Genomic DNA, 26,318 nt, shown 5'->3' with positions numbered 1-26,318 from the left:
GCTAGTTTACGAGGGAAAATTCTAACATATCCCTAGATCTGTTCTGTTTGTGTTATCACTTTTTTCCCCCAAAAAAAGGTCCTATAGCTTTGAATGCAAATGTACTTTTCTTGTTGAACACACACTGATATGACAGCAACATTGGGATCACTCTGTATATATCCGTATACATATCAAATTTACAACTTTACATTTAAATTCGATCAGAGATCAATTTTAAGGGGGGACATTTCTATACCGTAAGTGAAAACAATGGCAGTCTCAAGGGGTATTTAAGAAAACATTGAAAAATGCAGATTGCTACTAGTAATGGAGGCAGGTACTCAGAGTCGCTCTGGAAACAACACACTTAACATGGATAACAATGGTTGCCTGATGACCAAAGAAACAACACAAGTTTACGCTCATGGACTTTATTTGGCACCTACACGTATTGAAATCCAAGACTTTGAAGCTCCCATTTATTTGTTCTGTAAAATACAGCAATGAAAAATAATCTGGATGGACCCCATGTTGATGCTCTCCAATTAGGAGAATGTTTTCATCCACACATGATTGAAAACACAGTATGAGCAAGAGAAATGTTTTTTTTTTTTTTTTTTTATATGACAGAACAGCTGACAGAGAAACTATAGGTTTTCATTCATTTACAGGATACGGAAAAAACATGTTTGTGATACAGCTGGATTCCACCACTACAGCTAATGAGAAGGAATGAGGTGCAGTTGGAAGTTAGAATTACATCTGTCATAAACTAGCAGTAATTACCATTTTAAATCTAGCTGGTGTGCTGGAAAACATCTCTGTTTCAGTTATCAACTGAAAACTCAATCTTCTCTGGTACAAGGACCAAACAAGATCCTTTTAGTATTAGATTAAAAAAAGGAGTGTGGGCTTCTCAATTTGAATAAAATACTTACTAAATATGTTTCCAATTAAATTCTAAAAAAGTTTTTTTGGGAGACATTAGGATATTCCAGGACACTGTCTTACTTTTATCCCCCGCTTCTGTAGTACAGCTGAAGTCCAAGGTCTAGTCATCCTCTGAGATAACAGCCTTCATCACTTCTAAATACAAAATAAAATCACAAAATGAACCCAAAAAGAAATGCTCCACACAAACCGTTTACTCTCCAAAATCAGATAATCAACTCAAATCAGATGTGGAAAGATGTAAACACTTCTCATCACTAGTCTAGCTATAGTTACCTAAAACATTCTGTAAACAATGATAAATGTTAGTTTTTGTATTCCTTTATACAACTTAAATTGAATTTGATCTATTTGATTACAATAAACTATTGATAATACAGATATTAGTAAATGTTTAGAATACTTTTTCTTAATTGCATGTACATATATAAAAGTTTCATTACCATGATTTTTTAAATGTCTCTTTTGTGCAAAATGCTTTAGTAAACTATAATTTTGGCATTTATGAGAAACCTTAAAAAAAATGGTTGGAATACACAAAGAAATCAAAAGATGGATTTTTCTAAAACCTTCTAGAATGTTCTTTGTTCATCATGCTCGACTTGTTCACTTAATAAATATCCATCTCCATCTGTATGACTGTGCAAAATGATCAGCTTCAGCAAGTGCAAGCAGGTTGGCCAAACCAGCCAATCAAACTCTTTCACATTCTGCAAGATTATAGCTAGCAGGCAGCCATTGGCTAAAGTTGATGATACATTTGAGTTTTCAACCAATAGCAAACCCAAGCTGGATCAGCAGAGTTTTGAAAAGTTGAAGGAGAAGCAACCAGTAAATTTAAGGCGCAGAAAAACTTTGAGAGCATTGAGAATCAAGTCAATCCCCACATTGGTAAGCAAAGTACTGTACTACACTACTTCTGCCAGCATTCCACTTTCAATAACCCATAGATGGGTTCAAAACCAACATATTATAAAAACTCAGTAAATGAAAATAAACTATTTGGCACGTTGGATTAAGAATGAACTTTCCCATAACATTTAAACTCTGTAAATAATAGAATAATTACATGGAATCCTTTGTTAGGCGGTTCTACAGCATAGTCTTTGTCACTAGTGTTAAGCCTTTTTTACTATCTGGTCTCCTTGTCAGAAACAACAGTGAAGAAAAATAAAGCATCGCAGATCTGATACTGTCTCTCATTGTTGATTAGATATTTCTTTGCACTGACCTGATTCAGAGTAGCATGTAAAGGGAATGGTTTGACAAAGTAATTTTGTCTTTTGCACAATAAACCAATCAAAGGGATTCTCTGTGACACAGTGATAAGAACATGATGTGCAAAGAATAGAATTGGCAAGAATGTGGTCGTTCTCACAAAAAAAGAAACTGACAAACCCTGCTACAAACAATGCTTTAAACTGAAAGTGACTTTTCTTGATTTGAACCATTTTGAGTAGCGCTATTTTCTGAATTACATCAGATATTCTTCACAATAATATAATATGACAGTTGTGAGTAGGAATGGATGAAGTGACAAATACAACAGAAGCTGGTCAGTCATAGAAAGGTAAATGAGTATCGGACATGAGAACAGAGTTTAAGGCAGTGAATCCCCCCAGAGGAGGCTACAATCTTGCAGAATGGGAGGCCTTGGCTTTGCTCGGCTCAGCTTGGCTTGGAATCTTTGAGGCCGCGTTCGATGTGGGCGGGTGGGAAGGGAGCAGGAGATTACAGGTCATCATCTCCGATGCCCTCGAATGCGTAATTGCCGTGGAAATCGGTGCCGCTGATGTCATTGGCAGAGTTGGAGGCGCTGATCCCTCTGAGAGAGACAGAGTTCAGCTTGGTCTGACGGAGGAGAGGAGAAGAGAGAGGAGGGAGGAGAGGAAGAGAAGAGAGGAGGAGAGAATATAGGAATTAGGAAAGGATGGAGAGAAGAGAGAGCAGAGAAGATAGGATGGATGGAGGATGAAAGAGGGGTGGATGGAGGAAGAAACTTTAGTAAAGGACACTGTCCGTTGGAGGTAGACTTTCTATTGAATAGTTTAGAGATACACAACACACACTGTGAAATCTAAACATCACGACTACACTCACTGAGAGTTTGACAATCTGTTCACGATTTGGGTCCGGGGAGTCCTGCAGTACAAAGAGAGAAACAAAACCAAGGTCAAATCTCCAAAACGACCACATACTAATAGAAAAGACATTGTAAAACACAAGTGCATGTAGTTCCTATACTCACCAGTAGAGGGGGGGATTTCACAGCTTGCTGACTGTCAGACCGGTGGATGGAGCCGTTGTGACGTTTTCTCAGCATCTGAAGGTCACAAAAACACATTAATCACACAGCAGTTCTTGTTTTTTCCCCTCCATATTCATATACGTGTCAGCAGTTGTTTAAAGAGAAGCTTTATGTACTGTGTTGCTTATAAGATTATCTGAGAGTTTAAAGATCTGAGGTGTGTTTTATGATTGATGTCATAAAATGTAATGGTTTCGTCCAATCATGTTAGTATTACAAAGTGGTTTAGACAAAATCTAAGGAAATAAAATGTTCAGAGTATGTGAAATGTGCATTAGGGGTAAACTGAATGATCTGAGTTATATCAGGACATAAGCCTTTTCTCTCACACACACACACACACACACACACACACACACACACACACACACACACACACACACACACACACACACACACACACACACACACACACACACACACACACACACACACACACACACACCTTCTTGACGCTCCCACCGGACTTCTTCACCATAAGTTCATCCACCATAGACTGGAGACAGATACTCATCATGATAGCCTGGGAGGAGAGGTAACATGGGGTTGGAGTTATAATACAGGACCTATTCACAACATGCTGCTATACCATAACACCACCAGTATTACTTACTTTATTAGCTGGTGTATTGACCCATCATAGTTAGTGTTCATATCTTATAGCACATATGTTGCTATTACTTACTATACAATAATACAAGTGTATTGTGTCATCCTAGTTTTGTTTAGAAGATCAATGAAAGGGTTAGGAAAGGCACTACACCACAAGAGGCCCTGGAAACACTCGACTCCTACGCAACTGGTACCTCTCCTGGTATATCTACTCATGCCCCCGCTCCCCAAACGCTGACCTGTGGACTGGTGACGGTGACCCACTGCAGGCGGTCCTTGCTCATCAGGTACTCGAAGGCCAGCTCCAGCTTCACCTCACACTTGGCTGAGCTGCAGGGGGTGGCTGTGCCGTTGGCCACCGGGACCTGCTGTTGGGGGAAGGGGAGTCAATGAGGCTGTATGGGAGTGGTCATGGTGGTCATCATCATCCTGTCCTCAGGCATCCATTATCATCATCATTGTTTATCTAAATCAAGACTATACCCTGGCCTTGACTTTGTTAGCATACAGATGTCAATTTTGTTGCTGTATATAACCTGTTCTAAGCCAGGGTAAAGATGTTCCTGTCTGATTAGAAGACAAACCACTCTGACCAGGCCAATAATAAAAGCACTCTCCTTCTCCTCCAAACCCTTATAACATCCTTGATTGTTAGGCACTGCAAGCACACACACAAGCACAACACCTAAACACAGGCCCACACTCCCTGTGATCTCTCTAAGGATCAGATCTGCAGTCGGGACCACTTCCTGACTTACTGAGCCTGGACAACCCACACAGACACACACTATTACCCCCCCCACACACACACACACACACACACACACACACACACACCACACGCACACAAACGATTACTTCCCTCCTAAACAATTTGGAACACGCTTTTGTTGTTTATTCCTCCTCCACAAATGTCAAAGTACCCCAGGGTTATGAGATGCAGCACGGTGCCAGTGAAGATGTGACTGTCCTCAGTCTGAATAACATAACATACATTTGTTGAGACAGAAGCGGATGTGGACTTAATGGCCGTGACTTAGTGGAGGTATTAGCTTGTGGAGTTCCTACTAGATTCATTATCTAGGACCAGAGGTTGAACTGACGACTCACATTTGAACTTAATCTGCTCATCTACTGCTATGCCTCGAAGTCTGTAGCAATGCATGGGTGGAGCCCACTGCATGATGACATTCGGTGCCTTTCACAGGAGTCATAATAGCTTTCTGTCTCTGCCAAGGACTTCCTCTTTCTATGAAGACTCTCAGTATAATACGGCCATACAGAACATTTTTTTCTTTTCATTTTGAAATGGTAAGAAGAATAGCAGTTATTCACCAACATAGTCGAGAGAACTTCAAACTATCAAATACAAAACCTTTTCATGGTTGTCAGAGCATGGGCATTATTTATAACTCTCACTACAAAAGACTTGTCATCATCTAGATGGGTATAGCTTAGTTGTAGAGCATTTGACTGCAGATTTAGCTTCAAATCCCCCGCTAGACATCTCAAAGGCGCCTGCTACATGAATTCATTATTATTACATTCTCTCAACCAAGAGGACACAATACCAGAGAGGGAGGATGCCTGATAGACTTTTATAACATCTGACTTTCAAAATGTTCAGAAGCATGACTGGAGCATCCATAAGGCATCTTCACTGGGGCGTGATTACGTGCTTCAGAAACCATTCTCTTTTGGTTTTACACCTGAGAGAAGACATAGACTGTGTGAGGAGGTGGATCAATACAGAGTGAAACCACGGGGGATGTGTGTGGTTCATTTAACTGATGAAGAGGAATGAGTGGCGATGATCCCCCCCCCCCTCTCTGGGGAGTGGAGAAGGAGAAGTGGCAGCCAGAGTGAGATAGGATGCCGCTGGCACAGGATTTTTTCTAAACCTGCATTAGTGTTAATGAGAGGGAGAGAGAGAATAGCAAGAGACGGAGAGACATAAGAGTGTTGGAGGGAGAGAGAGACAGTGAGATAATGACAAAGTGGGGAGAGATAGAGAGTGGGGGAGAGATGAAAGATGAGAGAGGGGGGAAACAAACTAAACAAAGTGAGTCAGCATAAACAGCAGGACAAACCCAATCAAGCCAACCCACATGGCCAAGTCCACTTACTGAGGAGGTCACCCTCCAGCACCTCATCCGTGTGACCTTGAAACTGCCTTCCTTCATCTGCTCGTTGGGCAGCTTGACGTGGAAGTTGAGCTCATTGTTGCCCGCGCTCACAATCACATGGCAGCCCTTTTCAGGGAAGTCGGTGACGCACGGGTCAAACTTGATGTAGCCAAAGTACTTGAGAGTCTGACCGAGCCGGATAAACTGGGAGGAGAATACAGGGGGAAAGGTGCAACTGGGTTATATATGCCGTTTCATCATGTCTGCATCAACCTTGTGTAAAGAATAGAAACACAAATACCGTATAAGCTTTTTAAGCTGAGTGAAAGTTTATTTTTTATTTTTTTATAATGCATGCAAAGGAGCTAAACTCATCCAGAGTAAATGTACTTGTGTAAAATGTTTTGTAATATGCAGTTTTAGATGCCCTCAGTTACTTCAATCTTATTTTAGTAGAAGAATGTTGTAGAAGGTCCAGAAATTGAATGTTCTAGAAGGTTCAGCAGCAGAATAGTTTAGAAGGCTCAGTATCAGAGCAGGCAGAATTTACCTCTTTCTTTGAGCCTTTCTCTTGCAGTGATTTGAGCTGCCTGTGCTGGTCTTTGTTGACTAGTATCCAGCCTCGCTCAATGTCAGACACCGTCTGCAGTAAGAGTGACCAACAGATAGTGTGAGAGAAGAGATAAATAAAAGAATGGGAACCATTTTTTACATTCTGATCCAACTATGCCTTGAGATGCTTGAAGCTTTGAAATCCAACTTTCACTTTTATTTAAAGTTTAAAGGCCATGTTGAATGTGACTAACTTAAAGCGTTATTCATGCAGATACACATTCAGATGAATGTTGCTTGTATTATGAGAGATCCCTAACCATAACCCTCACACACCAAGTACAAACTCACACAACCTTCTACAAACAAATACTTTCTCTTGTTCCAAGATTCTCTAGCCTAAAACTTCAGCCATGCTCTATGCACACACACACACACACGCACGCACGCACACATACAGGCTTCCAGCAGGACAGGTTTTAATCACATCAGCCTTCTCTAAAATGCTTAAGAAAACATAATGGGGCTGACGAGGTGAAGGCTACTAAAGGGGCAGCGCTATAAAAAGAAACACACACACAGGAACTGGCCTAAGTCCTGCCAAACACCTCACACAAAGACACACATTCGCTTTAGGGATACACTACCACCAAGACATCCTCAATAGATTAAGGTTTTTACTCATTAGATGGTTCAACTCATTTTATTTTGGTCTATAGTACAACAAAAGCCTGTCTGTAGGCCTACTTAAGAGAAATATATCTAAGTGTATTCCAATCAAACTAAATTTACAGTAAGTTCAAGACATAACAGATGGCCTGGTCTGATTGGTGTCAGTCAGTATATCCACATGCTGTTAAATTGGACTGCTATTAAGAGGCAACAGCCCATGTAAATGTCTTGAGTCTCACACCCCAGCTTGACCTCTCACCTGGGCATATAGTAGGTTCAAGCCTACTCTGTTGTCCATGACATCACTGTCGTATGCTGTGTCCCAGTAGCTGAAACAACAAGAGCAATCACTTGTTAACAATGTGTGAGCGGGAGTTCACCCTCTGGTAAAAAAAAATACACAAAAAAAAACTATAAACAACCATTCCAGTTGTACATAACTAATAGTACAGTAAACTTAGAACCCTATAAATATTAAAAAAAGTCAATTTGTTACTTCAAGTTGACTCATTATCAACACTCGATAAGACAGATAGACAGTAAATGATGGATAATAGTGAGTTTAACATATCCGTAAGCCAATTTAAAGTGCCTTGTCCCTAGTTCATTGTCCTTGTCCTTACCTGCTTATCCCTTGTTTCTGGGAAGGATTCCCAGTGTTATTATAATAAGCTACCTGTGGCGGTAGAGTGACATTACCACTGTCCTCCGTTCACTGTCGTCTAGCTTGTCTCATTCTGCTCCCTTGGCCTCGGGCCTTAATTACAGAATCAGGAGGAAACATTCCCTGCTGGAATCCCAGTTTCAAACAAGGGTATCCTCTTATTCTTGACAGGTTCTTGTAGGGGGAGTGAAGAAGTGGAGAACGACCATTAAATGAACAGAATTTCCCCAACTCATTTAGCTATTCAGGCAGGAGAGGAGAGTGAGGAGTTTGAAATGTATTATGTTGTATTGGCTTTCGGAGGAGGGTGAGATGGTGTTTGTCTGGATGCTTCTATCATTGTTTTTATCTAGCATATTTTCACAGTTTATTTTCTTTTTTGAAAGCTCCTAAAAGTCTAGCACAGATATTAAAGCCTGCCTGCTATCAACAGATTCTTGTTTTCTTTCTGACCTGGATAGCCTCTGCAAACATCATTATGAATTCATTTGAAACGAATCCACTTCCTGTTCTTCTGCAGAGGGTGTGTGTGTTTATGTGTTTTAGTCCCCCCGTGAAGCAGGGCTCAAAGCTCTGGGATGTAAACTAGGTCAAATGGACCTGAGACTTTCCTTTAGGGAGACCGGAGTGAAATAACAACATCATGTATATCTTTGCTGACAGTGTGTGTGTGTGTGTGTGTGTGTATGAGATGTGCATGCTTGTTCAGCTTAGGAAAGAAAGTAGAAAGTCAGCATGTGTGTGTGTGTAAGAGCAAAACAATGTACTGTGTAGTGTGTGTGTATTGCATGCATCACCGGACCAGTGCGTGTGTGTGTGTGTATGTAACAATGCCTGAGGGAGACAGCATAGACCAGGTGGGACAGTCTCCAGTGCGTCACTGGCGTCACAACAGTCTGGCCTCATACACAGGTTCCCCAGGAGTTTCCTCAACCCACAAGCCAGACTTAGTGCCAGCCTGGTTTCTATCAGTACTTGTTGACGTCTGCTGCTCTCCATAAACAGTGGTGGGCACACCTCACAGGCTGGATGACCATGTGGTTACACTCAAACCCAGCAGCTGGACACATGCTGGAGCAATTCGGGTTAAGAGCCCCTTTGCTCTCATGAACTTATGAGACGCCGCACTGAGACTCGTGATTCGATGTCTAACGTATTATTCCACAGTGGCTGGCTGGAGAAGACTGGACTCTACTTCTGCTAGAATGTGGTGGTTTCTCATAGCGAGGCAAGGAAGAGCTAGTCAGTTCAAAGTGCCTGAGGAAATCCTAATGTCAGTAACAGCTTACAAAGCATCTTAGTGGAATGACATGAGAATCCCCTCCAATATCTTCTTGTTTACCCTAACCCTAACCCAGGCATTCGAGGAATGACAGGGCAACGTCAGAGTGATGTGCGTGTCGAGTGAGCTGTCCTACCTCTTCCTGAGGACAATGTGGAACTCAGAGCTGTGCAGGCTGGAGACAGAAACATACGGCAACTCAAACTCCTGCAGCTTCCTCACAACTAGGAGAGAGAGACAGAGACAGACGGAGGGAGGGAGGGAGGGAGGGAGGGAGGGAGGGAGGGAGGGAGGGAGGGAGGGAGGGAGGGAGGGAGGGAGGGAGGGAGGGAGGGAGGGAGGGAGGGAGGGAGGGAGGGAGGGAGGGAGGGAGGGAGGGAGGGAGGGAGGGAGGGAGGGAGGGAGGGAGGGAGGGAGGGAGGGAGGGAGGGAGGGAGGGAGGGAGGGAGGGAGGGATCGTAGAAACAGAGGGAAAGAGAGAGGTGGACGAAAGAATGAGAGGAAGGAGGGAAGACCACAGAGTGATTCCAAGGACATCTAGATAACACGGATGACAACAAGACATGCAAGAAAAGGAGTCCATCTGGACAGAACACAGAAGGGTACAATAACGTGTGTGTGCATAAAAATGAGTGTGTGTGTGTTAATGTCTATTTGTGTGTGTATGATCTGCAGTTGTTCAGCTGAGGCCCTTTACCCAGGCCTATATGAGTGGATCACAGCTGGGACTGCCGTGGAGTTTCTACCCAAGGAGGAACACAAACAAAATGCTACAAACTGAGTGACAAAAAATCCTTCCAGAATGAGCCTTTTTCTATACAGTATAACACAAAATGGAAACCGAATGGCTAAAATATTAAGATGTAAATCATTAAAAGAGTTGGGGTTGGGGGGGACATCTAAACCAAAGAAAGATTGGCACAAACAGGCGCCATGATGTGAAGCAATCATAAAATATCCGCTTCAAACTTGTTCTGGTCTCCAACTTCACATATGGCTGACTAAACCCTGTTTACTGTAGAGCTTAGAAGGGAGAGATTCCTCTCGGGACCATGATTTTGACACAAAATTATAAACTCCAAATAGAATGTTCCAGCACCCGGCCTGTTTGATAAGCCCTTCAAGCCTGATCCTATCCAGTAGCCGAGGTTGATTTTGGTCAGAATAAATTATCAAGGATATTCTCTTCTATGTTGTGCTTTTCAGGGAAAACATCTGCCAAGAATTAAGATAATGCCTACTATGTCCAAATATCTTTATCTCAGTTTGGAGAGACTGTTTTCTGTCATGAATGATAGGATCTGGCAGAGGGCACAAGTATATGGCAGCCAGCAAGTATTACAAAAATGCAAACACGAAGGCTCTAATGAGGCCTTGACAGGATTGGATGGAGTGTTTGTGAGGACTTTTGGCAGGCACACACACACAAACAAACAAACAAAATTATCCAAACAATCTGAGAGCTGCACTTAAATTAGTTCCAATCTGGTTTGTGGAAACATGTCCCAAAAAACTGAATGTAGTTGTCATTGTTTGAGTCGCCTGGAGAAACTAAAAAGAAAGACACCCAACCCATCAAGTACTTTTGAGTATAGAAAAAAATTGAATTGAATTTGTTTCCTATTACAGAATTTGAATTGGAAATTAAATGATTATAAACAATACAATGTTATCTTCACAGCAAGCAACCTGCTACCCAGACATTGAGAAACTTCAGGTTTAAGGCTGGTATTACAAAACCCCAGATGGTTGTTGAGTAACAGTTTGTCATTCACAACAAGGGGGAAACGAAAGGTCAGAAGATTGGTGCTTACATGTTAAGCCTCCGTCTACACCCTCCCGCACCAGGAAGAGACTGAAGTAGCCAACCAGGTCGTCAGGGAGGTCCAGCTTTGTTGCAACAGCCTGCAAATGAGAAGGTAGAGACTTACATAAATCAGGATTAACTCATTAAAAAAATAATATAAACTATTAAAATTAAAATTAAACTATTTACTAAATGGAATTTAACTACAGCTTCATATTTAGCATTTCTTTGATATGAAAAAGGTATTGGGATGTTAGCACCAGAATTTTGGTAACGGAAACAGCACTGCAAAGCTAAGATTGAGTTTGATTAGTATTAGTAACATGTCTTTGTAGAAAATGAATACTTCCTGCTTACTCGTTTAATGCAATAAATCAAAGTAGACAGGAGTTTTACAGGCCTCCTTAGTTCATAGACAGGGACAGTACAGCTCTGAAGCTCAGAGGAATAACCCAGGTTTCAGCATCAGTGCAGGATAGGTCAGCGGTGGTCAACACATTCTTGTAAGGACTGTTTATTAACAGCACTTGACTACTTTACTGCTAGAAGTGACAAAGTTCAGCTCTGCTCTTTACACTGAGCCAGAAGTTTTCCTACTCCGTGTTTCTTGGAGCGAAGTCAAAGTATGTCTGGGTGATTACCAGTGTGTGTTTGTAGAGTAAGAGTGTGTGTTTGTAGAGTAAGAGTGTGTGTTGTAGAGTAAGAGTGTGTGTTGTAGAGTAAGAGTGTGTGTTGTAGAGTAAGAGTATGTGTTGGAGTGTGTGTTGGAGTGTGGCAGTGTGTGTGACTTTGGGTCAAGAGAGTCTAGAGTCCAGGGGACACACTGTGTCTCTGTAGAATGTGATACAAACACAAATACATGCACCCCCTCCCCCCCAAACTCCCACAAACCCAGTAGTTTTACACCATGGTCCTCTTACCTCGAGAACATCTTCTGTCTGGTCGGAGGTCAGGATATCCACCTTGACCTTCTGACCGTTGGACAGGTAGACCTCGAGCTGGGCCTCTTCAGTGGGGATCTGCTGGGTCTCCTGTCGGACGCACAGAGAAGAGGGATTACACAGGAAGTGGAGGATTGCAGGGGTTACACAGGAAGTGGAGGACTAGAGGGGTTACACAGGAAGTGGAGGACTACAGGGGTTACACATGAAGTGGAGGACTAGAGGGGTTACACAGGAAGTGGAGGACTAGAGGGGTTACACAGGAAGTGGAGGACTACAGGGGTTACACATGAAGTGGAGGACTAGAGGGGTTACACAGGAAGTGGAGGACTAGAGGGGTTACACAGGAAGTGGAGGACTACAGGGGTTACACAGGAAGTGGAGGACTACAGGGGTTACACAGGAAGTGGAGGACTACAGGAGCTGGTGAAATACTGTGCCAGATGGACACAAGTCATTGGACATAAGCTCATGTTGATGTAGGATACTTGTGGATGGATGAAAAACTATTCATGTTGATGTTCCTGTGTATGTGTTTTAAGCATTGTAAAGTAAGGCATTTCTTATGGAAACAATATCCAGTCCTGAATCATGAACAACACTATGTCTTTACATCAACAATATTACGTCAGTAATGGTAGAATAGAATTATCATTCACGTTGTATACATCTACTGCCCAACCAAATGACCATTCCACTCCTTCACCAGTCACCTACGGGTGTTGAAACACAGTATTTCCACATTCTGAATTTCAACACATTCTGGATGATGGCCCCAACCCCCGCCTGAAATCTTCCCCACTTCCCATCAACCCCCCACCCACCTCCCTCTCTTCTCCACACCAGCCTTCCTTCCTCCTCTGAGGCTCTCAGACTGGATCTTCCTGCTGGGCTGCTGATGAAATGACAAAGCATGGTGCTAACTCATCTCCTTTTCTGCACCTGCTGTCTTCACAGCCTGTGACTGAGGGAGGAGGATGAGATGGAGAGACCAAGGGAAGGAGGGATGAATGGAAGGGGGGATAGAGACACAGAAGGAGGAATGAAGAGATTGTGATCCGGAGGGAGGGAGTGAGTGAGTGAGTGAGTGAGTGAGTGAGTGAGTGAGTGAGTGAGTGAGTGAGTGAGTGAGGGAGGGAAGGAAGGAAGGAAGGAAGGGGAGGGGAGGGGAGGGGAATGAGCTAGATGCGGTGTGACTGTACTGTAATCATTCTGGTGGTGGGGGTTAGTGGATGTAAAGCAGCCTGACAACTCAGGTCACTGCTTGAGCGATGGCTTCCAGCATCAGTCAACGAGGGGAAACTGAGGGGACCGCACATTGATTTATTTGGAGAGCCTCATGAATATTTATTCAAATCAATCATCTCAATATCTCATATGCAAACACACATTCTAAGTGACCTAGAACAGGTCAGAGTGACACCATAGTGTGACTAAGAACAGACTCATATTATTGTAGTTTGGTGAAGCAGGCAAATGAATAGTCCATTCCCATTTTAGCATTTTACTTGAACGTGGCATTTGGCGTAATACGCACGACAAAAACCTGTTGATAAATTCACTGGGATGAATCATGCCGAGCCTCACTTCCAATATTCCAGAAACATCTGCTCTTAATTCCTTCACAGCATTACAACATAGTAAAACGGTGAAACCAGTACCTCCCACACAGGGTGTTATGTTAAATTTGGGGCTGAGCAGTTCTTTCACCATGGTGATGTGACTGAAGTTATAATTTGATGCCAACATGCACATTCATTCTCTCTAACCATTGCTGTCTTTCTCACGCATTCAGCTTCACTTCATCTGAGCCTGCTCCCAACTGACTCTCAGTGAGTCCATGTACACACACACACACATTTTCACTATGCTTTTCCCCACACACGTAAGAAGGCGTTTTGAATGTGCAACACTGTGATCCGTGACGGATAGAAGGAAAACGGCCACCTCACCGTGTCTGAATTCACACTGAGGCCAAAGGTCATTCGAAAGACGGCCAGTAATGACTGACAGCCTCCTGCCACGAGCAGCCTCACCACCCCCTCACTGCTGCTGCTTGCACACCGGCCTGCTGGGACGCTCACTACTCACCTGCTGGGCTTTTCTTAAGAAGCTGTTGAACAACTCGCTGGATCCGAGCATGGGGTCTTGACGCACTGTGGAGAAGGAGAGGGAGTTAGTCGGACATTCATAGTTTATTCATGAGAGGAGCACCTCAGGATAGGTTATTGTGCTGGGGTGTATAATATGCAATGTGCAGTAAGGCCATGGTGTTGAGTGATTATGATGCAGCACGCGGTGGGCTTTTGTTATTTACAGACTCAAGTGAATACTGAATACAGGATCTTTCTACAATCATTGTTTTTTGTCTAGTATTAAAATGTACAGGGACTGCAGGATGGAAGAAACAAGACAAACAGAGGCAAATATTGATGTCTAACTGATCCTCTAGCCTTCTGTAGTTATTACAGGGCTAGATCCATCAAGCTCATGGTAAACATGCTAACTCAGTCTATACACAGAGCTCAATCCTCTGCCCTGTCAAAGTTGATACTACATTTATTGTTGCACATTGCATCCTCCATATGACCAGAAGAAAAAAAAAAAATCTATATACACACAGAAGTAACCTAGGATACTGGCTCACATCCAGTGTTTACATTTCCGCTAAATTTCTGCTAACTGTAGTGTCATTAAAAAGTGCCACTCCAAAGATGCTCCAACCCAGACAGAAGTCTGACTTAACAGAATGTGTGTTTGTTATGGTCAGTATTTCATAACCATGTTAAAACCAATTATGTAACCAAATGAGCATCCGGCCAAAAGCCCTGTGCGTCTGTTCCCAGACTATGAGCAAATACGCCACCCCAACAAAGCATCGCTTGTTCTACTGTAACCGTGAGTTCTGGATGATTAAAACAAACGACCAGCTCTGGGGCCAGTTCCACTCTGTTCACTTTGTGAGCGTAACAATTCCCCTTGACCTTTGGGAACCTACAGATGGGGCTTGGCTGAACCTCTCTCTGGCCCTTTGACTTGGATTGGCAGAGGCTAGAACATAAATACAAATGGAGAACATGGAGAAATATTCAAAATAATGACCAATGGCTGGTCAATCCCTTGTCCAAACATCTTCCTTTAGACAACTGAGCAATTGGGTGGGCTGAGTTTGTGGCATATTATCACTGTCCATAAAATATTCATAACTATTTTTGAAAATGTCTAGACCTGAATACTGAGTGATTTTAATGTCTGATTGTAGGTGTGCCAGCAGGTTTGAATAGGCCTTGGCCCCAAGCTCCAAAGCATGCTTTGGAGTTTACTCATTAGATTACAGTGGGACACCGTGAGTTGTAACGTGGCCTAAAGAGAATCATTTTAGCCTGAAAGACTCCCAATCCACAGCAAGGTTAGGTCAAGCTGTCTGAGGTCAATGTGGCTAACAAGGACATTTTGATTCAGAAGAAGAGTTGTATGCTGCTTGACAGATCAGGATTTGATTATACTATCCTCCTTTCGCCAAGGAGAAATATAAGAACATTTCAATACAAGACTATAATGGAAAGATTTTCAAGGATCATTGTAAACACTTGAAGAGGCACGTATCCCCATGACTGATGGGCACCAACACAAAAACCTCACCAGCTTGCATGTACTTCTCCAGCTGTTCTCGCCTCTGTTCCACCTCTGCAGGTGTGAGAGTGAAGATCTTCTTTGGGGGGAAGGCAGGTACCACATTATTCCCATACTCTTTCTTTATCTGTGAGGACACAAAAACAAGACAATATTCACATTTGTGTTCCATCAGAAAATGTGGTTGGCTCCTCAACGGCCAAATGCCAGATCAAACTCACATCTCAGCGCTGAGACTGTAGGCTCTTTCTGTGTGTCAACTTTCACTCTAAATGAGTACAAGTTACACAACAATCAGATAACTCAGATCTAAGAAATATGAAATGTGACTGATGATTCAAGATATGACTCAATGAAAACATTCTAATCACTTGGTAGTTTGCACACAGTAACATTTACTTAAAATCCATCCATCCACACCTATAACAGTGCAATTCCCCCCTGGGGATCAACAAAGTACTTCTCTACTTTTGTATTATCAGTTACACCACTGTTGACAAGTCCAGGTCATGTCTATGTCAGTCAGTGTAGAGTAGGTGACTTCCATATCAGATATCAGGAGACCTGCACAGAGGAGCCTAGAGGGTTTTCACCTGGACATTCTGCCCTTTGGTATTTCCAATGTGCCAGGCCTGGTGTCGGCCAAGCAAACAATTCAGCTGCTCCAGAAGCACTCTCAAGCAGCCATAGCAGCTTTAGGCTATCAGAGCCCTCTAGACGAGGCAGGTTGGAGACATGGCCGGGAACTCAGATAGCCTGCACTAGCCGTCACTCGGAATAACAGTCAATTCTCGAAAAACAATCTTGTTCTCTAAATTGTTATTTTAAAGACTTGTGTATTGACGTTGCTCTCTTTCTCTCTCCATCTCTGTATCTAGCCTTTAGAGCAGAAATTGAAGAACAAGTGATTTAACAGAGAATCCACAAGGGGAGATTGTATTTACAACAGGACTTCATTAACATTCAAATTCTATTAGTGCTAATTGGATGGATAGGGCACTGCAATTAGTGAGGGGCTTGGCGGGGATACTTGCTCCATGGCAACCCCCATGAGAGTAGTCGTCTGATCTGACCATGTCTTCCCCTCGCACTGTTACCTAGCAACGGCAGATGTCGGGCCGGTTAGCACAGCCTTAAAGACACCAAAGTTTGCCCTTTCTTTTGATAATTTATTAATACATGACCGCAAGTGATTGTGCAGCCTCTCCATAAAGATGGGCTTGGTGAGTTATGAAAAAGATTGAATTTTCCATTACAGTTTCTGTTGTGGTTTCGTTCCAGCTTGCAGTGGGGCCATTTAGTTATTGTCCCCATTATTGCTGAACTCCCGGTGCATCCAAAATCATCCCCATATCTAGGTCTACACTTTACCAATCCATGGGGACTAACTTGACTTAGTTATTATTTAATGATTTACCAGCAGCAATGCAAATTATTCAAAAGTAAACTAATAAAAGACATTTTTTTTTAACATTGCCCTAGAAACATAAGTAAAATGTTCTTCATTAATATCAGAATAGGAAAGGGTAAAACTGATCTAAAAAATAAAATTAAAAAAAGAATGTATGAAAGATTATTCACAGCCTTCAGCAAGCCCACAGTTTAAATTCCCAGCGGGTGAAGGATAGAGAGAATCAGCCAAGAACATTCTTTCCATATCAGCCTCTCGACCTTTTCTACCTGCCCAGCTGTTTCTTCACTAGACTGAACTCCCCAAAGCAGGGGAAGGGAAGACATCAATCAACTCTGGGTGTAGGCAAATTTGACTGACACATGGTCATCTGTAAGGAGGAAAATAAAGGGCCTCTATGTTTTGACATGTAAACATGGTTGTTAGAGCACCAACAAGACCACAACCCTAAAACAGATCAAGGGCAATTTGTTTGTGGAGACCCCTTGGAGCCTTTAAGAAGTGCTCTGCTATGGCAACAACACGTTTGCAAACCCCAGGCAGTTAGTGTTCAGTTAGGGCCCAGTAATATTGTAATGATCAACAAACCTTGTTGAAATGTAAGACAAAAATCCCTTGCAGAAATACAGAGAATTGATATGCAGTATTAAAGCTATCTTACCTGTTCATGAAGGCCAAGGAGTTGACTGTAGCGCACACGACAGTGCAGGACACCGTTAACATGGATGTTATAGGCCTTCGGAAAAGACACAAAAAAACATTACGGTGAGCTTCCAACAGGGCTTAAGGCGACACATGCGTAGACTACGACACAAGGAGACTGTGCCTCAAAAGGTCCTGGATCCATTTGTTCCAAATAGATTGTCAGGTAGTGTAGCAGACATCAGGTACATAGGGCTGAGTGCCAATCAGTGAATCGCTGGCCACCAGCTATGAATATTTCCCATCTGTCTTTGAATTTTCTGTAGACCAAGTTATATATTACACTGTACAGCTCTAGTCCTGCATGTTGTATTCACCATTGAAGGGTGACAGGAAGACTCTTACAATATGCTGGAATGTAGCTTTTAAATCAGCCTTTGATATTAAAAAGATGTCTGTTTAAAGACATCTTTTTAACCCTCCCCCTTACTATACTACTGCATGCAGTGTTACCTGGTCGGTTGTTGCCACACTGGAACTACAAAATAACATTAATTAGCCTAAATGTGTAGGCCAATATGATTTTGCAACTCAAATTTTTCCTCCCATTTCAGCATGGCAGAGAAAAACCTCCAGCCTACAAACAGGGTCGCACTGCTGCTGCTTACAATTTAGACACCACAGAGACCATTATACTCCATGTCGATCTTAACTTGTCCAACTTCCCTGTCGCATGTCTGTTTTGACACATACCATCAATGGCTTTCTAGCTCCCTGCTCCTTCACGAGTCCTCTGGCCAAATTCATCAGCCAGTTAAGCAGAGGCAGGCGGATTCAAAGAGTTGTTTTTGTCATTACGAGGGACTCTTGGAAGGCTGACGAATATGATAGCATACCACATAAAGCCTGCCTCTCCTCAACCGTGTAACAGCCAATAACAGACTTACAAAAACTGAAGTAAAAATACACGCACAGGCAGTAGCAGGCGGCCGTGGTGAAACATCTCATCAATTAGACACAAGTACAAGCACGTACCAAGTCTTAGGCTAGCCGGGTGATAATATATGTTGTGGTTGACACAGTAAAGGTTCTGTCACATCAGGATAAGACTACCTTAGCCCTAACATTATCATTTATTTAGCAGGCATGTTTGACGAAAGCAAGAAAGGACTAGCAGTGTAGAGTGCCAACAGCATTACAGTGGCTGCTTTATGAAATACAGTGCAACAACAACACAATCTAAAATATAATTAAGACAAGGGGTCATTGAACTCCTGAATATTGTGTTGTTATTATTATGATATTAATTCAGTGGAGAGGGAAGGTTATTCTCTGATGTTCTACTATTTAATTAGCTTCCGTTGAAGAGTGTGAAAACAGGTCCAAATCTGAACCGTTCAGATCCAGAAGGCCATCTGGATAACCCAGTATTCTTCTCTTATCTGCCAATTAGTCTATGACCATGTTTTACAACGAAGCATAGCCACAGGTTGATTTTGGCAGAAGACAGGCTACAAGAAGGCACATACAGTAAATTGGCAGCAACGTTTCCTGTTTGAATTTCAATGGCGTAAACTCAGCACTTTTTTTTCTACTTATCTTTGGTCCCATCTGGTCTTTACTAATGAATATTTATAGTCAGCATGCTGTGTCATCGATCCAAACAAAACCCATTTCTGATGACCCCCGGGTTAAAAGATGCAGGTGGTTTGAGCATACCATTACTCAGCTGGAGTGTAGGCAGCTATTGGTCAACTGGAAATATCAAGGCTTTCTCCCACAGGGGTCAAGAGAAGAGGAAGATCACAGAAGAAAACTAAATAACAAAAACCTGAGGTAAGCAAAATAATATTCACACAGGAAGGAAGGATAAAAGATTTGTCACTGATAAATGGGGAACTATCACCAAGAAAACTGACTGGAGACAGAGGGAAAGAACTGAACTAAGCATCTAGTGAAACAACTTGAAAACAATTTACTCCAATGCCTGATTCCTTTTTATCCTTTCAAGACACACTAAAGTAGACAAACATCAGATCTTGAAAGATCTTCACAGTAAAAACCATTACTGACATTAAATGTATGAAAAGTGAAGGCTACGATCTAGTTTGATGTCCATAAGGGGCATAGTCGTCAAAGTACTTTGAGTTCACAAAAACAGAACATACCTCAGTATAACTGCGTGCTCCCCCCCCCCTGCCCCCATACAAACACACTTAACTCCCCATCCCCCAAACCACTTACTCTACTTTTTTTCATTTATCTTGAATGTATGCTCTAGTCCAGCACATAGGATATTATAAAGGATTCATGATGAAATGTTAAGAATGCCCACCCAAAGACAGACATGGGCTGTAAAACCCAAATTCATGTCATCAGTCCAAAACAAACTCATACACTGATATCAGTACTGTTAACTCGATCCAACCTATTTAGGCTAGAAAGATAATTAGACACCTTTTAATTACAGCAATCTACTCAATACAGAACCACCCAGAAAGGCAGAAGGAAAACTTGTCTGCCAGCCAGCAGGAAGTGTGAGCATTAACGCAGCAAACTCCACCAACATTTTCCCATGGCACACACACAGGAAGTCTAACATAAAGACATACAAAGGATAAAAATGCAACCTCTGTGTTTTTCCAGAGCCACATGCATACTCAACACATTCTGTAGCCTTCCAGGGTCAAGGTACAAAAGCAATTTCCAGGTTTAAAAAAATGCCTGGCTGAATCAGGCCTTCCAAACTGACCACATACAGGGTCACAACCCCTACCTGCCTGGTAAGAGGCACAGTGTGTTAAGTGGGCCTACTCGGAAGCACTGTCTGACCCCAGATTGAGCCAAGCCTGGACACATCTAGGCTGGACACATTGGCTACAGAAGTACTGAGGAGAATGTATCAAAAGCATAATAAAAGGGAAAAACTTTCATTCACATCCCAGTCCCTGTGGACCAATTATTACTGGGCTACAAACGAATATGGAACATATGGAGATAAATAAGCTCTATGCCAGAGAGTTCAATGGTGAGCTTGTAGAGAAAGTGTAGGAAAGGAGTGGAAGAGTATGAACACAGGATCAAATCTGAAACCATGTTGGAGATTGGACAATTGTTTGATTGGGCAATGCTAGCGTATAAACAAGCACCACCAAGGTCAGGGCGTTGTAGTGCGCCCAATCACCACACAGATTTACATTTACATGTATTGATTTAGCAGACGCTTTTATCCAAAGCAACTTCCAAGAGAAAGCTTTACAAAGTGCATAGGTCACTGATAACAACATAACCAAAACATTGTGGGTAGCCAAATCATGAAGCACATATTGTGAACAACCAAAAATAAGTGCCAAAGGGAAGAACCATAATAGCATGTAGTTAAGCAAGTTACAATTAAACAACATGAATCGCTATAAGTGCAAGTGTACCTGTAGAAAAGCAAGCAACAGTGAAAAATAAAAGAAGCTCAAATTAAATGTTTCGCAGCGAGTACAACAGTTTAAATCAGTTACCAATATAACGAACAAGAACAACAGGTCTCTAAGCAAGAGTCATTGTAATCCTTGAGGAAACTAGCATTGGGTCCAGATTAGCTGCTTCTACGAGACAGGCCTGCTCATTGTTGAGCATATGGGATCAAGATGTCCCCACAGGTCTGTCAGAAGTCACAGTAAAGGAGAGAATAGGGAAATTGTGATTTCACACCCCACTCCAGGATTTGGGTATCAAAACGTCTGGCAGAAAGGGAAGAGGAAATCATACCAGACACTTAAGACGTGGGTGTGATGTGTGTCATCTGCTTAGTCAAAAAGACACGTACACACATACACACCTACCTAGACGGAAAGTATACAAGAAAGTATGGATTTTAAGAAACAAGTTTTCATGTTTGTCTTTGTCAGTATAACCAATGGTCATATGTAACCATGCCCTGTTGACTGCTCTGACAGAGAAATGCCTACAATACCCCTGCTCCCTTGCTGGTAGAGTCCTTGAATAACCTCACTGTGTAATTCTCACACCAGTGCTACTCCACCAAAGTGTCAGTGGCTGTTTATTGTCTGGGACAATTGAATACATCTGAGTCAGTATTTAGGCGTCAAAAGATTTAGAGTCAGAAATGTCTGTGTCCTGAGGATCTGAAATACAACGTGTAGTTGAGGTTAGAGGCATGGGAACCATGCTCCTAATGTGTTATTCCGAAGCACCATGAGGGAGCGAAAACTAAAACAGGTCGGATTGCCATATCATGGTGGTAAAACTAAAATCTGAGAAGGGATTTAAAATGCTGACTCAATCTCAAAAATACAATAGGCACATTGTAGAGCATGAGGTCAGGGCCAGTCTCTCACTGATCCGCAACAGCGCTTCACAGCTAAGCGATGCCTAGCTTTCCTTTAAACATGCCCAAATATCTTTAAGAAATTAACTGGCGTGTAAATAGTTTAACATTTACATTAAATGTTCCAAATAAAACATTCTTGGCATCTTATCAACCTATTTGGTAAATAACATCACTGCACCATACGTTTTGTGTTCAGTAGCCTACCCTGTTTGCAGTCAGTGTAGGCCACCAGTGTTATAAAATGCATAACACAAATTGCCTATAGTGAAAGCAAAATCTGGACCATTTTAATCTAAATCCCAAGGATATAAAACTGTACGACAATTTATTGTTTAACAGTCTCATTCCAATAGAGAAACTTTATTTTAGGCTAAAACACATTATTCGCCGCTTAAACTACCTACATAACGCACCACTTACTGGAACGTCAGAGCGAAGGGGAAAAATGTTGTCTACTACACTATTTCCAGTACCCCATGTCGTATTCACTATAGCAAAACATCTGCGTTGATCAACCTGTAAAGTCATAGCCTTGCATTGCCTACATGACATACACACACACACACAGACACACACACACACACAACAACAACGTTTCTTGAACTCACCACATATGTTGATCTGTTTTCTCCCGAACGAACCTCCGTTTCGGGTATGGAAAAATGCATTTTAGGTTACAATTCAAATACAGAACGGGAGGTCCCTCGAACCAAGGAGAAGGCGATGGAGAAAGCACCAAAAATTCTGAGAAAGTCTATTGCAGCGACTGGTTGTTGATGACTACAATCATGAGAAGAAAGTGGCCTCTTACGTGCGCATTTGTTCGGGTAGCCTAGCCTACTACACCTTATCCAGTTGTTCGGTACGAGAAGAGTAAATATTGACAATATTACAAACGACAATTTGTGCATGAACTCGATCAGTATAAAACTTCTCCCACGTCAGTACTAAACTTTTGCCATACAGTCACCGTAGCAGCCATGTTGCAAATGTAGGTAAATCCACCTTCATGGTTGATCTTCATTTGTGCTAAAACAAAAAATATGTATATATATTTAGCTCCTCACACATTCACAAGACGTTTCAAATCCGTTTAGAATTCGCGTGAACAATTCCAATCACTTAGTTTCATCAGTTGAACTTTCAAATGGAAAAGCGCAGTCCGTCCCTGCAAAACCCCCGTCGTTGACAGCTGGAATGGTTCAAACGAAAGAGTGTGAGGGAAAAACAACCAAACCAGTTTTTGTATTTGTCTGGTTCTTTGTCTCTTAAGAACATCAACATGTGGTGCATTTATTCATAGACAAGCAGTGCGGAAACACTGATCGAAAATAGAGAAATTTAAGGAGGTGTAACATTGCCATGAAACAATAATGTATTCAATATGTGTCCAATTGATCGTCAAGAGGCGTTGCAACAGTCTTTTGGACTAAACCATTGACAAAACAGGGGGCTAGATGACACGGTTTCAGACCTATAATTTGCCGCTCCACAGATTTTTTCATCATTAAATTGCATGAAAGCTGTTTACACTGTGTCCGAAAATGTGTGCGTATTAATGCCTTTCAAAAGCAAATAGCCTATTGATGTTCTTCGATTGATTCCCTTATTTCTGATGGGGTGTTCCAGTGTGTCAGAGCAGTAGGCTCGTATTCGTGCTGCATAAAGGTGCACTTTGCAGACCTTCACTTTTAAGGCTTTTAAGGCTGTTAAAAGAGAAGAAAATAATGTCTTAATGTAAATGTCTCTTCCATGTCTGTTACATGTAAAACAAAATAGTTAGCCTACATAGGACCATATAAATCAAATGGTTTCCGCACAAAACATCTCAACGTTCAACCAGAAGTTCTTGACTAGAAACGACCTTGTTTAGACCATTTGAAACCTCTTCTAAATAACTGTAATAATGATATGATGTGCTTTAAGTTGCCTACATTAAGTAAATCATTTGTAGCCTACATGATCAAAAACTGGACGAGAACCCTTTTTTAGGAAAAATGTATTATTCAACTGCGCGCAAGCAATGCTCAATTAACTAGCTCATAAAAATTCACCATAATGCGGCAGTCTGTGTTTTTGCAAAATTGCTGCGCAAAGGTAAAGCCACTGAAGCTTTTGTTTTGGGAGCGTTCACACACACCCGTGTCGTTTCCTGCTGTCTTATGGTCGTTTCCTATGTTCCTAATCAGTGATCTCAAGAGTAGTAGTTGTTGTAAAAACATTTAAGAATATTTTTTGAATGTACCCAGTCGAGATTAATGATTTAATTAAAGTGTACCGGATTCATTCAGCCCCATAAAATCAGTAATAAATGCCCCCAAAAATAAAACAAGGACACGTGGGACAGTGCAACCATATATGGAACGAAGCACAAACACATACCGTAATAAACGGGTGTGATGATGACGATCGTAGCTGAAAATGACAACTAGGTATTGGCATTATAGAGCAGTACTCATATTAATCATAAATGTATGTTTATATGCAAGCTGCCAACACACTGACCTGCAGGTAAGTGTACGTTGCAAATTAAACTATCGGTCATGTAGGCTACTGTACTTGCGGGTGCTAGCTTAGTTTTGTAGCCTACTAGACAAGCAAAGAGTAATTATTTTAATCGTTGCCGCACAGAAGATCACTTTCGGATTTTACTGATGTGGTTTGGACAGTTACTCAAAACAACTTTATTACACTAGCTATGCCAGCGCTGTAACGGGACACTGCAGAATGCCACCGCATTGGGACGGTTTTGCACTTCAGTTGACGGTCTGGTCGACGGCCGATGCTGTCTGCGAAATGACAACACAAGCGAAGCTGTCAACGTCATTGGGTAAAATTGCTTAAATATTTGTACTCATTTGCACTTTTTAGAGCGCTGAATGTACTCTCTGATTGTAAAATCAGTTGTTGATTAGTGTTTTTCCCTGAGGTTTCACTTAAACTTGGTGTCATCATGCCATGTTTTCATGTTTCATGTTCCCTGTCATCAATCCTTTTTTCAGATTGGATCTTTCAAACTGTAATTTGAAACATGTGGATGACCTTCAAGAAGCATCTACTGCTATAATGATGTATGAGGCCGTTTTCTTATGTTATGTTATGTACAACATAGTTATGTACTTTCTGTTTTTATACTTTTTCACTTGTAACTTTCACTTTCTCTCCTTTGTGGCCTCGCAGAGATCTGTCATTCAACCCTATTTTCAACTTGAGTGATTCAGTGTTTCAAGGATTTATTCTGTTAAATTACATGTAAGTACAATGAGCTGTGTAATCTGAATGGTTCAAAGTATCTTCCTTTCGTGCTAATGATTTTGTGTGTATATATATATGTATCTGGGTTCTCACAGCAATCTGCCTGCGAATCTTGGATGTCCAGGTGGGAATGCATCCTGGGAGAAAGTGGAAGTCAAAGGTGACAGTTGTCTTTGTGAAGGTCAGAAGAACTTTTGCAACCAGACTGGACAGATGTGTAAGCCTATTTAAGTCCATTACAAGTGTTATGTTGTAGTGGCGGTGTTATAGACTTGTAATAATTCCAAACATCTACAGCTTTAAATTGCCCAGAGAACTCCCTCTGTGCTCCTTATGGCCCTGGTCTCTTTGAGTGCAGCTGTGAACACAACTTTCATGGATACAAGTGTATGAGAGAGGTCAGTAAACTCAAGACATCCAGTCTCAAGAATCTTCACAATCCATGAGTCCTAGAAAGCATAACCCCAACATATAATTACTGAGAACACACTGACATGTGTCAGTTTGATTGTATTATTTGCTTGATGATAATGTCACCCATTTCCATTTGTGCATGTAGTAAAAAATCTGTTTGTTGAAAGCAATGTTTTGTTTGTGTTATGAACAGGGAGAGTTCCCTCTCGTCCTGGTGTTTGGGCCTCTGGCGGCCTCCACTGTTGGGGTCTCCATCCTGCTGTGGGTGACCCAGAGACGCAAGGCTAAATCAGTCTGAGTTTGAACCTGAGACTCTGGTGTAGGGCCTTGTCCCGGGTGATTTTGATAATTCAGTTGAGGGATGCTGGACAAAAAAAACATACTGACATAAAATACTGACATAGCTGACTGAGTTGATCTCAGTTAAAATGTTAATGACTGTTTTGTCTTTGAAAGGCAGCTAAAAGTATTTTGCAAGAGTTTTTTAACTGACATATTGATTTATAATTGTTGTATGAATGATTGTTACTCTACCATAAAAGTGCCAATTCTACATTCGGACTCTTTGGGCAACCCAGAGTTCAGAAACTTAACATGGTTGTTTCATGACATGTAGTTTAATCACTAAAAGAGTTGCATGAAAATAATAGCCTTGTTCCACAGAAGAACGGTGGCTGATGCCAGTGGAGTCAATCCTGTAAAATAAAGTTTACTGACACTC

The 26,318-nt window shown here is 41.8% G+C and overlaps 2 protein-coding genes across 4 annotated transcripts; one reads left to right on the top strand and one right to left on the bottom strand.

Annotated features, from left to right (window-relative positions):
* Positions 1 to 397: 397 nt before the first annotated feature.
* snx17 (sorting nexin 17) lies at positions 398 to 23,319 on the bottom strand. 2 transcript variants are annotated; one of them, XM_084699419.1, is made up of 15 exons: positions 22,537 to 23,319; positions 17,603 to 17,677; positions 15,540 to 15,657; positions 13,989 to 14,053; positions 11,877 to 11,987; positions 10,964 to 11,054; positions 9,286 to 9,373; positions 7,463 to 7,532; positions 6,530 to 6,622; positions 5,980 to 6,183; positions 4,093 to 4,218; positions 3,687 to 3,764; positions 3,182 to 3,256; positions 3,034 to 3,075; positions 398 to 2,784 (listed from the first exon to the last, which is right to left on the bottom strand). In XM_084699419.1, the coding sequence occupies exons 1-15, from the start codon at positions 22,594 to 22,596 to the stop codon at positions 2,665 to 2,667; spliced, it is 1,416 nt and encodes a 471-aa protein (XP_084555545.1). In that variant the 5' UTR covers positions 22,597 to 23,319; the 3' UTR covers positions 398 to 2,664. The 2 variants fall into 2 exon arrangements, with proteins under 2 accessions (XP_084555545.1, XP_084555544.1); XM_084699418.1 differs by having other exon boundaries at positions 4,093 to 4,221; positions 22,537 to 23,318.
* Positions 23,320 to 24,079: 760 nt separating this feature from the next.
* Positions 24,080 to 26,318, top strand: atraid (all-trans retinoic acid-induced differentiation factor). Of its 2 annotated transcripts, none has more exons than XM_084699423.1 (7): positions 24,080 to 24,439; positions 24,625 to 24,758; positions 24,931 to 24,999; positions 25,109 to 25,180; positions 25,279 to 25,364; positions 25,481 to 25,581; positions 25,791 to 26,318. In XM_084699423.1, exons 1-7 carry the CDS (start codon positions 24,350 to 24,352, stop codon positions 25,893 to 25,895), a joined length of 657 nt encoding a protein of 218 aa, XP_084555549.1. In that variant the 5' UTR covers positions 24,080 to 24,349; the 3' UTR covers positions 25,896 to 26,318. The 2 variants fall into 2 exon arrangements, with proteins under 2 accessions (XP_084555549.1, XP_084555548.1); XM_084699422.1 differs by having other exon boundaries at positions 24,084 to 24,439; positions 25,279 to 25,400.

This window comes from Hypomesus nipponensis, chromosome 6, assembly GCF_054491055.1.
Source record: "Hypomesus nipponensis isolate SF chromosome 6, ASM5449105v1, whole genome shotgun sequence".
Lineage (NCBI taxonomy): Eukaryota > Metazoa > Chordata > Actinopteri > Osmeriformes > Osmeridae > Hypomesus > Hypomesus nipponensis.
The sequence above is the reverse complement of the archived record's forward strand: the minus strand, read 5'-3'. Positions and strand labels throughout refer to the sequence as shown.

What these genes read in the sequence shown, in the direction of transcription:
- snx17 (XM_084699418.1), bottom strand. Translation starts at nt 22,596, where the DNA reads ATGCATTTTTCCATACCCGAAACGGAGGTTCGTTCGGGAGAAAACAGA. An exon ending in TGTAGACGGAGGCTTAACAT is followed by an intron (nt 9,374 to 10,963) that starts GTAAGCACCAAT and finishes TCTCTCTCCTAG; the next exon opens with TTGTGAGGAAGCTGCAGGAG. An exon ending in AACAGATTGTCAAACTCTCA is followed by an intron (nt 2,785 to 3,033) that starts GTGAGTGTAGTC and finishes CTCCTCCGTCAG; the next exon opens with ACCAAGCTGAACTCTGTCTC.
- atraid (XM_084699422.1), top strand. Translation starts at nt 24,350, where the DNA reads ATGACAACTAGGTATTGGCATTATAGAGCAGTACTCATATTAATCATA. An exon ending in GCATCTACTGCTATAATGAT is followed by an intron (nt 25,000 to 25,108) that starts GTATGAGGCCGT and finishes GTGGCCTCGCAG; the next exon opens with AGATCTGTCATTCAACCCTA. An exon ending in GATACAAGTGTATGAGAGAG is followed by an intron (nt 25,582 to 25,790) that starts GTCAGTAAACTC and finishes TGTTATGAACAG; the next exon opens with GGAGAGTTCCCTCTCGTCCT.